This window comes from Sus scrofa, chromosome 3, assembly GCF_054392235.1.
Source record: "Sus scrofa isolate SSC_HxYL_T2T_F1_AM1 chromosome 3, Sscrofa_HxYL_maternal_Yorkshire_Landrace_v2.0, whole genome shotgun sequence".
Classification (NCBI taxonomy): domain Eukaryota; kingdom Metazoa; phylum Chordata; class Mammalia; order Artiodactyla; family Suidae; genus Sus; species Sus scrofa.
In genome coordinates this window covers 29332929-29347233 of record NC_139385.1, presented here as the reverse complement: position 1 = coordinate 29347233, position 14305 = coordinate 29332929, and the positions used below count along the sequence as shown (strand labels likewise).

Sequence of the window (14305 nt, the reverse complement as noted above, 5' to 3'; positions counted from 1 at the left end):
TGTTGGAAAGATAGTGCCCATAGACTTGCTTGTCCGCGTTGCCACAAACCTTCAATGTGTAAAAATCACAGTATCTGCAAAGCACAGTAAAATGCAGTAAAGGCAGGTATAATGAAACAATGTATGCCTGTGTAAAGCAAAATAAAACAGTGGAGGCAGTGAGGCAGTATTCTAGTTTAAACTCTGATTTAAGTCTCTTGAATGTGCTTTAGTTTTTTTTTTTTTTTTTTTTTGCTTTTGTCTTTTTAAGGCTGCACCTTCGGCATATGGAGGTTCCCAGGCTAGGGGTCGAATCAGAGCTATAGCCACTGGCTTACACCACAGCCACAGCCACGCCAAATCTGAGCTGTGTCTGCAACCTACACCACAGCTCATAGCAACGCCGGATCCTGAACCCACTGAGCGAGGCCAGGGATCGAACCTGCAACCTCGGAGTTCCTAGTCGGATTCGTTTCCGCTGTGCCAAGACAGGAACTCCATGCTTTAGTTATTATTTCTATTTTGGCCGCCCCGAGGTATATGGAGTTGCCCGACTGGGAATCCGATCTGAAGCAGCAACACCAGATCCTTTAACCCACTGTGCTGGGCCAGGGATTGAACCTGTGTCCCAGTGCTGCAGACGCCACCAATCCTGTTGTGCCCCAGCAGAACACGTGGTTATTATTTATTGCTCCTCTTTCATCTTCTCTGTCCACACAGTTTCCTCATATCCTTCAACAAACAGCTTCCAAGATGGCTGGGATCTTGCTCCCCCAAGAATTCCTCTGGGCTGTCTTTGAATCTGTCCGGAACAGCAGCCAGGAGAGCCCCAGCTCTGGCCCCAGCTCTGGCCCAAGCCCTGGTGAGTGTTTCTGGGGTATCTGGACCCATGCCATGGCAACAATGTTTTGGCAGAGCCTCTGGCATCGAGACGATTCCTGATCTGGGGGCTTGGATGCAGTGTTTGCAAAGCTAGAGAGGGGAGAAAATCCACAGGCTATAGTGTTACATCTTTGTAAACGCATTCGGAATCACACATTCCCCACGTTTTACCCAGGCCAGTGGGTTAAATGGGCAAACATGTGCCACAGACATTTCAAAATGATTGATTTAAGGGCCCGAATGGCTGAGTGGCTATGAATTGCAGTGCTGGGGCCAGGCCGTCCGGATTTAGATCCTGGGGCTGCCGCCTACGGGCTGTGTGACTTCGGCTAAGTTCTTTAACCTCTCTGTGCGTCAGGTTTCATCCTCTGTGAAATGGGGATAATGAAAGTCCCTGCCTCATTAGATTATTGTGGAGGTTAATGAGTTTATCTAGAAACATGTCCACAACTGTTTGAGCATGTTTGGTATATAGGCAATGCTCAGTAAGTATTAGATATTATGGAGTGCCCGTCGTGGTGCAGGGGAAACGAATCTGACTAGAAATCATGAGGTTGCGGGTTCGATCCCTGGCCTTGATCAGTGGATTAAGGATCCAGTGTTGCTGTGAGCAGTGGTGTAGATCACAGACACAACTTGGATCTCGAGTTACTGTAGCTGTGGTGTAGGCCGCCAGCCGTAGCTCCGATTGGACCCCTAGCCTGGGAACCTCCATATGCCTCGGGTGCGGCCCTAAAAATACAAAAAGACAAACAAAAAAAGTATTAGATATTATTACAGTTTTTCTTTTTCCTTTTTACAACTGCACCTGTGGCATAGAGAATCCGACTGCAGCAGCTTGGGTTGCTGTGGAGGTGTGGGTTCGAATCCTCTGCCTGGTGCAGTGGGATAGAGGATCTGGTGTTGCTGCAGCTGTGGTGTAGGTCACAGTCCCTGGCCTGGGAACTGACATATGCTGTGGGTGTGGCCATAAAAAAGGAAGAAAGGAAGGCAGGAATTAGCAAAATTACTACTTGGTTTCATTTTAGTTAATGTGTGTGTGTATTGATTCATTCAACAAATATTTTCTGAATACATACTATGTGCCAGGTCCTATTGTATACCCTGGGATAGTGATAGGACCAAGTGCCCATTGTACTTTTATTAAATTTTTTTTTTTTGTCTTTTTAGGGCCACACCCACAGTAGATGGAGGTTCCCAGGCTAGAGGTCGAATTGTAGCTGTAGCTACTAACCTATGCCAGAGCCACAGCAATGTAGGATCCCAGCCACATCTGTGACCTACACCACAGCTCATGACAACACTGGATCCTTAACCCACTGAGTGAGGCCAGGGATTGAACCTGTGTCCTCGTGGATACCAGTCAGATATGTTTCCGTGGAGCCACGATGGGAACTCCTATTTTTTAAAATTTTAAAACAATTTTTTATGGCTGCACCTGCAGCATATGGAAGTTCCCAGGCTAGGGGTCGAATCAGAGCCACAGTGAGGCCTGTGCCATGGAAACACGGGATCCCAGAGGCACCTGTGACCTACGCTGCAGCTCAGGACAGCGCTGGATTCTTGACCTACTGAGTATGGCCACGGATCAAACCCACACCCTCACGGAGACGATATCAGGTTCCTAACTCACTGAACCACAATGGAAACTCCCTTGCTGTACTTTTAAACCCGTCTGTTCTCTCATTCTGTACTTTCACTGGATCCTGCTCTCACTGGATGGTAGGCAAAGCGGGTCTAGGAGAGATGGATTTTTTTTTTGGTCTCCTCCAAGTGGGTTGTGACAAAGATGTCTGAGGACCACACACACAGGTATCTCTGACCGGGTCCACTTTTACCTCTTGATTGGCGTCCAGTGAATTTCCATGGAAGATGCAGTGAGGGGGTGGGGCCACAGAGCTTGGGAAATGCCTGGCCTCTGATGTGTTTCTGCTGCTGTTGCCACGGAGAATGTCAGAGGCCCATTTTTCCTCTCCGCTGGACAGGAAGGCCACACACAGCCTCTACCAAGATGTTTATGGAGGGCAAATCATCCTTTCCACACTGAGACAGGAGCACCCCTTCTGGAAGCTTTAAGTCTGGGTTGCAGACTCAAAGGCGTGGAGTGGTGGCGGCGGCAGGTAGCATAAATAATAAAAATGGCTAATGGGTATCGAGTGCTTATTGTTCTAAGGGCTTTATATATAGTAACACATTTAGTCCTCAGTAAAAATCCAATGAAGTAAATTTACCCTTTTCGTTTTGCATTTTAGGTTCCCAGGCTAGGAGTCCACTCGGAGCCGCGTCTGCCAGTCTACACCACAGCCACAGGATCCAATGCAGGATCGTTAACCCATTGAGCAAGGCCAGGAATCAGACCCGCAACCTCATGGTTCCTAGTCAGATTCCTTAACCACTGAGCCACGACGGGAACTCCCTACCCTCAATTTTTTTTTTTTTGGTCTTTTTGCCATTTCTGGGGCTGCTCCTGTGGCATATGGAGGTTCCCAGGCTAGGGGTCGAATCGGAGCTGTATCTGCCGGCCTATGCCAGAGCCACAGCAATGCGGGATCCGAGCCGCGTCTGCAACCTACACCACAGCTCACGGCAACGCCGGATTGTTAACCCACTGAGCAAGGCCAAGGATCGAACCCACAACCTCATGGTTCCTAGTCGGATTCCTTAACCACTGAGCCACGACGGGAACTCCCTACCCTCAATTTTATAGCCTGGGAATCTGAGGCACAGAGGGTTCAATCGCTTTGGTTTTGAGTCTAAAGCCCCAACTGTTCACCACCAGCTCCTGCTGCCCTCAAGGCAATTTGCTGTCTGGTCCCAGGGATGCGAAGCTCCTACTGTGTGCTTGTGGCTGTGCAGAAAGTTGGCATTTCCATGGTTTTGTGAGCCAGGGGTGGGACTGGGATTCAAATTGGTCCCTGAATCCTTGGTCTCGAGGTCTCCCCTACACTGCTTCTCATGGGTAGATCCCTCTGGGAAAGAAGATTACTCATTTCAATAAAGGAACAGGAGACCCCGTTGTGGCGCAGCGGAAACGAATCCCGACTAGGAACCATGAGGTTGAGGGTTCGATCCCTGGCCTTGCTCAATGGGTTAAGGATCCTGCATTGCTGTGAGCTGTGGTGTAGGCTGCAGATGCAGCTCGGATCTGGTGTTGCTGTGGCTGCGGTGTAGGCCAGTGACAACAGCTCTGATTAGACCCCTAGCCTGGGAACCTCCATATGCTGCGGGTGCAGACCCCAAAAGACAATAAAAAATAAATAAATAAAGGAACAGACTTGCAGGTATGACATTCTTTTTCCTCTGTTCCTCCCCTTGGCTCCCAGGCTCCCATTCTTCTGGTTGCCATGGAGTCGTGGCTCCCTCTTCTGAGCACATCGTCCGGCTGGCAGAGGCCAACACCTGCTGGGCCCCTGAGGGCCTGCTCTGCCTGGAGGAGGCCACCTTCTGCAGGACTGTGGAGCTGCTGGGGGCCGTCAGGGGCTTCAGCCTGGCTCAGCTGAGGACCCTCAAGGAGAAGGCAGTCCAGGTGATGCCCACCTCGGGGGAGGAAGCCCTCAGAAGACCAGAAAACCCAACCCAGCCGTCCCAGCCCTGCTGGGCACGGACCACAGACCCTGGCCCCGACCCCTTCCGCCCCCTCCCGCCCGCAGGAAGGTTTCACTTGTGTTATCTTGTTGAAATCTCATTGCATCAGTTCACAGCCACAGTTGTCCTCTCTGCACCGGAGAGATTTCTAGCGCCTCCCTCTTAGGGCTGTGGCCAGGGATGGAGGGAGACGTGTCTTGGCATCTAAGGGGGCACTCAATACATCAAACTCTGTGGATGTTCTGCTGCCTCCGACTGAAGTGGTTTCCAGGAACCATGCCTTTTCTTTCTCCACTCAGAGACCCCTGCTGCTGCTTGCGGGAGGTTTTCTCAGAATCTGTTGCAACGTCCCCTGAAAATAGAGCAGAAAGGAATAGAAAGAGGATGGGAAATAATTTACTGTCTTTAGAAAGATCCCTGTGAGTGGCTTGTTTCAGTTAGTAGGATGCTTGTGGATAGTTTTGTACCTTTGTGGGGTTAAGAGGTTCGATTCCTTAAGATTGTCCGTATTTTCATATGGATATATTTTTATATGGGATAATCCAAAGGTTTTTTTGCAGAAAATTCAGAACATAAGAAAGAAAATTGGTCATATAATCTTTTACCCAGAGATAAGCATTGTTAATATTTTGGGTATGTTTGCCTGATGCTTCCCAGACTTATGATTATATGTGTAAACTATACTTTTATATCCCATATATATATTTCTTGTATACTCACGTATATAGGCCACAAAAATAGTATCACACTCACCTACTATGCACAAGCTTGCTGTCCCCACCAACAGTGTCTAGTGCATATTTTTACATATTAAAAATATAAATCTATATCAGTTTTTTCTTTCTTTTTTTAGGGCCTCGCCCAGGGCATCTGGAGGTTCTCAGGCTAGGGGGTGAAACAGAGCTGTAGCTGCTGGTCTACGCCACAGCGTGGGATCTGAGCCACATACAGGCTGAATTCTCAGAGGTGGAATTTTTGAGTCAAAGAGCATAAATATTTTTAAAAGCTTTTGATACATATCGTCAAAGTCCCCTTTCAAAAGCATGTGCCAGTTCTCCACATCAGCAAATGAAGGTATCCTTTGACCTGTACCTTTGCAGCACTGGAAGTGATCATTTTTTTTCCTCCTTGTCAGTTATGATTCCACCAACTTAGTCTTCTTTGATTGTTGTAGACCAAACTTTCCCTGTATGTTTATTTCTTCTTTTGTGAATTTTCCATTTGTCTTTTGTCTATTTTTTTTTCTTTTTTGCTTTTTTAGCACCGCTTTCGTGGCCTTTGGAAGTTCCCAGGCTAGGCGTCGCATCAGAGCTGCAGCTGCCACCCTACACCACAGCCACCACAACGTGGGATCCAAGCCACATCTGTGGACCTACACCACAGCTCACAGCAACACCGGATCCTTAACTCACTGAGTGAGGCCAGGAATTGAACCTGCATCCTCATAGATACTAGTCAGGTTTGTTACCACTGAGCCACAACAGGAACTCCCTTTTGTCTATTTTTTTTTTTTAATGTAGTCCTCTTTTTCTAATTGAGTCAGAAAAGTGCTTTTATATGTTCAAGGCATTCACCCTCTGTTTCAAATCCTGTTCGTCACTGGCTTTATTTTTCACCTGAAGGTTTGGGACACGCCCTCGTACTGGAGAGAGCATCAGATTGTCTCCCTGGGGCGCATCGCTCTGGCTCTTAACGAGAGCGAACTGGAGCAGCTCGATCTCAGCTCCATCGACACTGTGGCGTCCCTCAGCCAGCAGACAGAATGGACCCCAGCGCAGGTAAGTAGATGCTACTGAATCTTTCTGTTTTTCTTTTTACGGCTGCGCCTGTGGCATATGGACGTTCCCAGGCTAGGGGTCAAATCTGAGACCTATGACACAGCTTGTGGCAATGCCTGATCCTTAACCCGCTGAGCGAGGCCAGGGACTGAACCAGCATCCTCACAGAGACAATGTCAGGTCCTTAACCCACTGAGCCACAACGGGAACTCCATGAATCTTTTACATACTCTATTTCTGTCTTAATTTTGTATGTTTTCCTTTATATCCTAGAATATACTGATAGGATTTATAACAGCAGCTCTAAAAAATCTTTGCTGCTAATTCCATCGTCACGGTCCCTTTTGATTCTGTTTCTGTTAGCTAATTTCCGCCCCTAATGATGGGGCATGTTTTCTTATCTGCAAGCCAGTAATTCTGGCTGGCCGATGGCTTTATGAACTTGACATCTTTGAGCGCCTGACTTGGTTGGACGCCTTTGAGGGGTGCTGGGCTTTGTTCTGGCATACACTCGAATTACTTTCAGATCAGCTGGATCCTTTTGAGGCTTCCCTTGGAGTCTTATAGGGATGAATCTAGAGCGAGCTTTAGTCTGTGGTTAATTTATCCCCAGTACTGAGCTCTGATTCTTCTACGGACTCTGTCTAATGCTCTGTGTATCTCAAGACCTCTCGTCTCTCGCTGGTAGGAATGTCAACTCTTTGCAGCTTTGTGTGAACTCTAGAAATTGTTCAGCCTACTGCGTTCTGATGCTTTCTTATATTTATGTGGCGTTTCATTCTTTGCATGTGGAGATTGGTATACTCAGAAGCTGTCTCTGCAGATTTCTGGATCTCCCTGTGCAGTTCCTTCCTCTCTAGTGTTGCAGGACGTGCATACCGAGAAATGGGACAGCAAGACTTTTCTTCCAGGAAGCAGCGTTTATTCGTGCCAGCACTGGCTCAGCGGATTAACATCCAAAGGCTGAGCCCCAAACGCAGCGGGGCACTGCCTTATATACCCCGTTAGTTTTCCCACTACATCTAAATTCCTTTGTCCCCCTTATAAAGTGTACTATAATTTTTGAGCAGATAGTTATAGATATGCCTGAGCTCACGGATACAGGTTATGCTACATTGTTGCAGAACTGCGCATGCGTGCTCAGATGCTGGGGTTGCATGTCATCTTCCCTTTGCTCTGGGAGGGCCCTTCCCCACCCCGCTTCACTAGGACATTGCCCCACGAATGACAGGATCCCTCACCTCTCTGAACTTGCATCTCTGTATTTTCAACCCAGCCTGACTACTGGACTTGGTTGGGTGCCCTTTCCTGCTTCCCAGCCTGGAAACTGTCTCTGGGCTGTGAGTGAGGGCCCTTGGGGGCTCACCTTATTTGTTTCCCTTCTTCCAGGATTATAGTTCTGAGCTTCCTGTTTGATGTCAGAATACAGTTGTTTCATACACATTGTTCATGGTATATGGTGAGAGGGTGATTCCTGGGTCAGTGAATCTTTGATGGGCTAAAGAAGTTCTCTCCACGAGTTCCCACCGTGGCTCAGTGGTAATGCATCTGACTATATCTATGAGGACATGGCTTGGATCCCTGGCCTCGCTCAGTGGGTTAAGGATCCAGTGTTGCCATGAGCGGTGGTGTAAGTGGTAGATGTGGCTCAGATCTGGCGTTGCTGTGGCTGTGGTATAGGCGGGCAGCTATAGCTCTGATGCCACCCCTAGCCTGGGAACCTCCATATACTGTGGGTACCGCCCTAAAAAGCTAAAAATAGAGATGTTCTCTATTTTTATATAATTGTTTCAATTGGGAGGGATGTTAATTCATTGTATTGCTATAAAGGGGAGTTTTTGCTCTGTGTTAACTGCATTCTCAGAGGGCCTTCCCTCCGCAGTTATTTTCAGCACTAGGCTTAGGTATTATGTAATTAGCAATGCCCCCAAAAAAGTGCTCCTTTATCACTAATTTTGGAAATAGTCCTAGCATTGACTCCAATCATGTAATTGCCCAATGCTAAAGAATTGGGTCAGGGGTAGGACATGTGGGTTGACCAGGGAGTGGCGTCGTCTCACTAGAACCATACGAACAGAGAATGGGAAATGCATGTGACCTCAAAGATGTCTATATCCTGATGTCTGCGACCTATGAATATGTCACTTTCTGTGCAAAAGGGACTCTGCAGATGTGATTAAGATTTTTTTTTTCTTTTTTGCTTTTTAGGGCTGCACTTGCAGCTTTTGGAAGTTCCCAGGCTAGGGGTCAAATTGGCAGGTATAGCTTCTGGCCTACACTATAGCCACAGCAACACAAGCTCTGAGCCACATCTGTGACCTACACCACAGCTCACGGCAACGCTGGATCCTTAACCCACTGAGCGAGGCCAGGGATCGAACCCACATCCTCATGGATCCCAGTCAGGTTCATTAACCACTGAGCCACAAAGGAAACTCCTAGCTCTCATTATTTTGGATGCACATTGCATTTCAGTCAAATACATGTATATCTAAATTTGGCATTACCAAAATTCTCTTGTAGTACCTGTGAGCTTTATAATCCTTGAGCGAGGCCAGGGATCGAACCCACAATCTCATGGCTCCTAGTCGGATTTGTTTCCTCTGGGCCATGACGGGAACTCCATGGTGACCCATTTTAGGACTTAAGATCTCCAGAACTGTAAGAAAGAACAAATCTGCAGTGTTTTTTTTGTTTGTTTTGTTTTTGTCTTTTTGCCATTTCTTGGGCCGCTCCTGCAGCACATGGAGGTTCCCAGGCAAGGGGTCGAATTGGCAGCTATAGCTTCTGGCCTACACTATAGCCACAGCAACACAGGATCCGAGCCGCATCTGCAACCTACACCACAGCTCATGGCAATGCCGGATCCTTAACCCACTGAGCAAGGCCAGGGATCGAACCCTCAAGGTCATGGTTCCTAGTCGGATTCGTTAACCACTGAGCCACGACGGGAACTCCAAATCTGCAGTGTGGTAAGCCACTGCATCTGTGGTAATTTGTTACAGAGGCCAGAGGGAATGAATCGAGGAGGCGCATCAAAGGAAAAGCAGGGTGTTATCAAAGGGAGCAGGGAGGCAGGGCAGGCAGAACCAAGGCGTGTCCCCTACTCTCACGAGCTTTTAAAATCAGGCTTGCCAGGTCACGTGACTCTGGGCAGCACCATTCAAACAGAACACGGTGTGAAGTGTGCCCCCTGGAGTTGGGCAATGGAGAGGTCGTGGCCATAAGGATTGATTTTGAACAATGCCTGGGACATAGCAGTCAATAAAAATGAGTTGTTTTCATTGCTGCTACATTAGCATATTCTCATCATCACACACACACACACACACACACACACACACACACTCTTTCTCTCTCTGGCAATTTAATACCTTCCTCATTTGCAAGGTGAGAGGGTTAGACCCCTCCCCGAAACCTGAAGCCCCTTCCACTCTGACATTCTATAATCCTGGGGTTCCGTGACCCTAACACTAGTTTTGACTGGTGGGAGAAGTGGCCCATCACACTTCCAATATTCACAGCATTTTAGTCGCAGTCTGGGAGAAAACAGAAAAATACATTCCAGGTAGAAACCGGAGTTTCTCTTTCCCCTTGTGCCAATGTCAATTCCCATGGGTGGCGGTGAGATTTATCAATATGTTTGAAGAGGATATGCAAACCTAACATTTGCATATATCATTTGCAGTCAGCGCCTCAACTTGAGCTCCCAACCCCACCCTTAAATGCATGTTTCTAGATTAATAGTCAGACCTGGCGGAACTACATTACTAGATAGTTCAGCTTAAAAACCAATATAAAGGGAAAAAAAAAACTATTATAGAAGCCAGAGGGATGAACAGAGAGATTGAAATCTTACAGCCATTCACTTTTCAGCGGTTCATATTGCCTGCAAGTGTTGGTATTAATTGTCTGGGAATCATTACAGATACCCTGGTCTCGTTATTCAAGGAAATTTATTTTGGCTGATCACCTTGCAGGCTGAGCTTGCATTTTCCAGGTTCCAGTGGCAAGGACAATTTAATACCGCATCTTCAAAGTCGTTTTCTTTGAATTGTATTTTTGCACTTTCATTTTAAAGTGGCCATGCCTGATGGTTGGGGAGCAGAGATTGCTGTGTGCGAACGAGTGAAACCTGATGATGAAGACTAAATAAGAGAAGTTCAACAGCTGACTCGACTCTCCATCTTTCCTTCATCCCCACCCATCTTCACTGGCTAAGTGTAGAGGCTCTGGCATCAGACTGCCTGGGTTTTAATCCGAGAACCACTGTCTACTTGCTGTGTAACCTTGGCATAGTTACTTAACCTCTCTGTGCTTCAGTTTCCTTATCTGTGACATAGGTGATATAGAATATTACTAGAGATAATATTCATATTTAATTCCAAGGATTATGGTGAAGATTAGATGAGATAGTATATGTAAATGGTCAAAATGGTATTGGCATATCATAAGCATTCAGTAGATACTAGTTATTATTCTTTTTGCTTTTTGCTTTTTAGGGTCGCAGCCACAGCACATGGAGGTTGCCAGGCTAGGGGTTGAATCAGAGCTGTAGCTGCTGGCCTACACCATAGCTCACAGCAACCCACTGAGCGAGGCCAGGGATTTGAACCTGCAACCTCAAGGATCCCAGTCAGGTTCATTCACCGCGGAGCCATGAAGGGAATGCCTAGCTAATCATTATTTTGGATGCACATTGCCATTCAGCCAAATACATTTAAATCTAAACTTGACGTCACCGAAATCCCCTGATAGTCCCTGTGAGCTTTATATCCTTGAGGGCATCGTCACGAAGACAGTGACCAGTCTGATTGGCAGAAATGTGAGAAATCTTTCTGGAGCCAACCCATCACGCGAAGGCAGTAATCTGCTGCCATTTCAAAGAAGTATCTTTTGCCTACAACGTCTGGAGCTCACTCACTCCGATGCTTAGTCCTTCATTCATTCAAAAAGTACTTCCTATTCAAAAAGTATGGTACTGTGGGCCAAGTATCATGCCAAGGACTGGAGATTTAAGAGTGAATTAGCCGGATATGGTCTTTGACTTTGGAGATTCCACTTGGAGATACAGACAAAACAGTTGAGTGATGAAGGTGAAACATTTGAAAAATTGGGGGGAGTTCCTGCTGTGGCTCAGAAGTAACAAATCCAACTAGTATCCATGAAGATGCGACTGCAATCCCTGGCCTCGCTCAGTGGGTTCAGGGTCCAGAATTGCTGCGAGCTGTGGTGTAGGTCTCAGCCTCAGCTTGGATCTGGCCTTGCTGCAGCTGTGAGTTAGGCGGGCAGCTGCAGCTCCGAGTCAACCCTTAGCCTGGGAATTTCCAAATGCCACATGTACAGCCCTAGAAAGACCCCCCCAAATTTTTGTTTGTAAGTGAAAAGCAAAAAATGGACAAGGTGCTCATGGTAGTAGTGGGGAGGGCAGCTATTTGGGATGGGGAAATCCAGGATGTCCTCTATGAGGAGGTGGCATTTAAACAGACCTGAGGGCTAGAAAGATACCAGCCATGTGAAAAGTGGAATCCCACTGCAGTGTTTCACAACCTTTGCCGACACTTTGTCTCAACATCGGAGTGCCCCATATTGTGTAATGGGATGGACTGGCATTAAACGGGGATGGGGGAGTTCCCGTGGTGGCTCAGTGGTTAACGAATCTGACTAGGAACCATGAGGTTGCAGGTTCGATCCCTGGCCTCGCTCAGTGGGTTAAGGATCTGGTGTTGCCGTGAGCTGTGGTGTATGTCGCAGATGCGGCTCGGATCCCATGTTGCTGTGGCTCTGGCGTAGGCCGGCGGCTATGGCTCTGATTCAACCCCTAGCCTGGGAACCTCCATATGTCGCAGGAGCAGCCTAAGAAATGGCAAAAAAAAAAAAAAAAAAAAAAAAAAAAAACCAAAAAAACAAACAAACAAAAAAACCCAAAAAAACCAAACGGGAGTGGGAAGATTCACTGTATCCTTTCGACCTTCACTGCCATTCAGCAGCTGCTTCTCCTTGGATGTTTCCTCCCCATCTTTGCCTTGTGAGCTCTGGTCCTTTTGTAATCTTTTGCCTCTTCCCCCCATGACCATTGAAGCTCCAGGCTGTTCTACAGCTCCAGTCCCAGGGCTTGACATGGGTTATTCCTCAAGTTCAACCCAGGTAGATCAAATTAATCAGGATTCATTCCATTGCAAGTGACCGAACTCAAAGCAGCTCAAACCCCAACTCAAAGTGGCTTGAGCAAGAATGGAAATTCTTGACTCCCAGAACTGAGAGGGTCACGAGTGGAATTAAGGTATGGCTGGATCCAGGGGCTTCAACACTATTGTCAGGACTCCGTCTCTCACCATTTTTTGACCACGCTTTCCTTCGTGTTGACTTTGTTCAGAGGTAGTTCCGTCCACGTGGTAAGTTCTAAGAGACTCAGGGGTTTATCCTTCCAAGGTCCAGTCCAGCATAAAGAAAGCTCTTCTATTCTAATGGTTCTGGACAAAGTCCAGGTTGGTTTTGAGTGGATCGCATGCCCAATCTAGAACCAGCCACTGTAGCCGGGCTAAGAGATCCTGACTGGCCAGGCCCGGGCCATAGCATCACCCCTGAAACTCAGAATGCAGTTAGCTCCAGCAGAACCACATGGAGTAAGAATATGGGGAGGCTAGCTCTCTCTCCAGGGAAAGTCATAAACCATGAATGGCCACTATGTGAGAATGACAGGGACCCTATGCTACATCACCCCTTAAATCAAAGCTCATTGAAGAGATTCCTGTGTGGCTTTTAATACCAAAACATTTAATGTGCTACTCTCTCGAATTGAAGAGTAAAGGGGCAATCCTATTTCAGAGAGGACTTCAGGAAGATCGCATTTGACTTGACCCCCTCACCCCCCATAAAAGGATGATTGGGTTTCACCAGTTGGAAATGCAGGAAGGGCCTTTCCAATGGAGGCACTGATTTGGGCAAAGGTGCAAAGGCAGACATTTACAGGGTTTTGTCAGAAAGTTGGGAAATCAGATGCTGGAAAAGTTTGGATCCTGAGGCAGAACTTCATTGACCCATCACCTGAAGGTCATGAGTGATGGAAGGAAATACACCTGCAGAGCCAGACCCAGGGTACAGATATCGCTAGTGGTGGTGAAGGCTACAAGACCCCTCTAGAGGTGAGGGGACATACTTGGTAGAAGCAGCACCTTGAACCTGGATGAGGGGCTAGGACGGTCTGGAATGGGAAGTCCACCCCGAGGAGTAGGATGCGTGATCATTTGGAAGCTCCATTGTAGCTCCATTGTCCCCTTGGACCTTGAGGTCTTGGTCATCCCCGGATAGTTCATGTCCTTTCCCTCCACATTTCTATAGGCTAAATCCATTCTGCAAGGGTTCCTGGAAGATTCAGGCTATAGTATCCAGGATCTGAAGAGCTTCCACTTGGTAGGACTTGGTGCAACCCTGTGTGCCATGAACGTCACTGAAATCTCACTTATAAAGATCTCAGAATTCAGGTAACCAAAACGCTAGTGTGCCATATGGTGAATAACTGATTGATTGATTGCTTCATTCATTCATTCGGCAAGATGCTCTCTGCTTCCTGATGCTTTGCTACCTTTCTGGGCTGAACAGGGAGTGAGATTAGTTGGATCCTTTCTTGATGCTGAGCCTACCTACCTTCTGCATGTCTTTTTTTTTTTTTCCTCTGGCTGGAGAGTCTCTCAGGCTAACACTGTATCCCTCCCTCATAATCAGGGTGGTGGTGGCCAGAATTGGAACCCTGCTCTGCAGTACCCACGTCTTGGCAGAGTTTAAGAGGAAGGCAGAAGTTGTGTTCGGGGAGCCCACCAAATGGTCCAGCTCTGTCTTGCAGGAGCTTGGGACCATTGCAGGTAGGAGGCACCTTGAGCATGGCTTTCTCTTCTTTTCCCACCTTAAATCTGGGGACAACAAAAAGAAAAGAATCCCTGGCCACATAAACATCTATAGCGTTGCAGTAGAACCTAGATTTCACGCCTTGGAGGGCAGAGGGTGGGGTCTGCAAGTCTGCTTTTTAAAGAAGCTCTCTTGGTGATCTTGTGGCACTAACTGGTTTAGAATGTCATTTAATT

At 47.3% G+C, this 14305-nt stretch overlaps 1 protein-coding gene across 6 annotated transcripts in view; it reads left to right on the top strand.

Moving 5' to 3' along the window:
- Positions 1–14305, top strand: part of OTOA (otoancorin) — a 93571-nt gene that overhangs the window by 69102 nt on the left and 10164 nt on the right. For 4 of the 6 annotated variants that reach the window (XM_085017345.1, XM_085017349.1, XM_085017348.1 and 1 more), the window contains 5 exons: positions 700–841; positions 4185–4387; positions 6069–6224; positions 13566–13708; positions 13950–14086. In XM_085017345.1, the coding sequence (XP_084873471.1) occupies positions 700–841; positions 4185–4387; positions 6069–6224; positions 13566–13708; positions 13950–14086 (781 nt within the window). The remainder of the gene's footprint in view (positions 1–699; positions 842–4184; positions 4388–6068; positions 6225–13565; positions 13709–13949; positions 14087–14305) is intronic. The other 2 variants (XM_085017346.1, XM_085017347.1) reach the window with 1 other exon arrangement.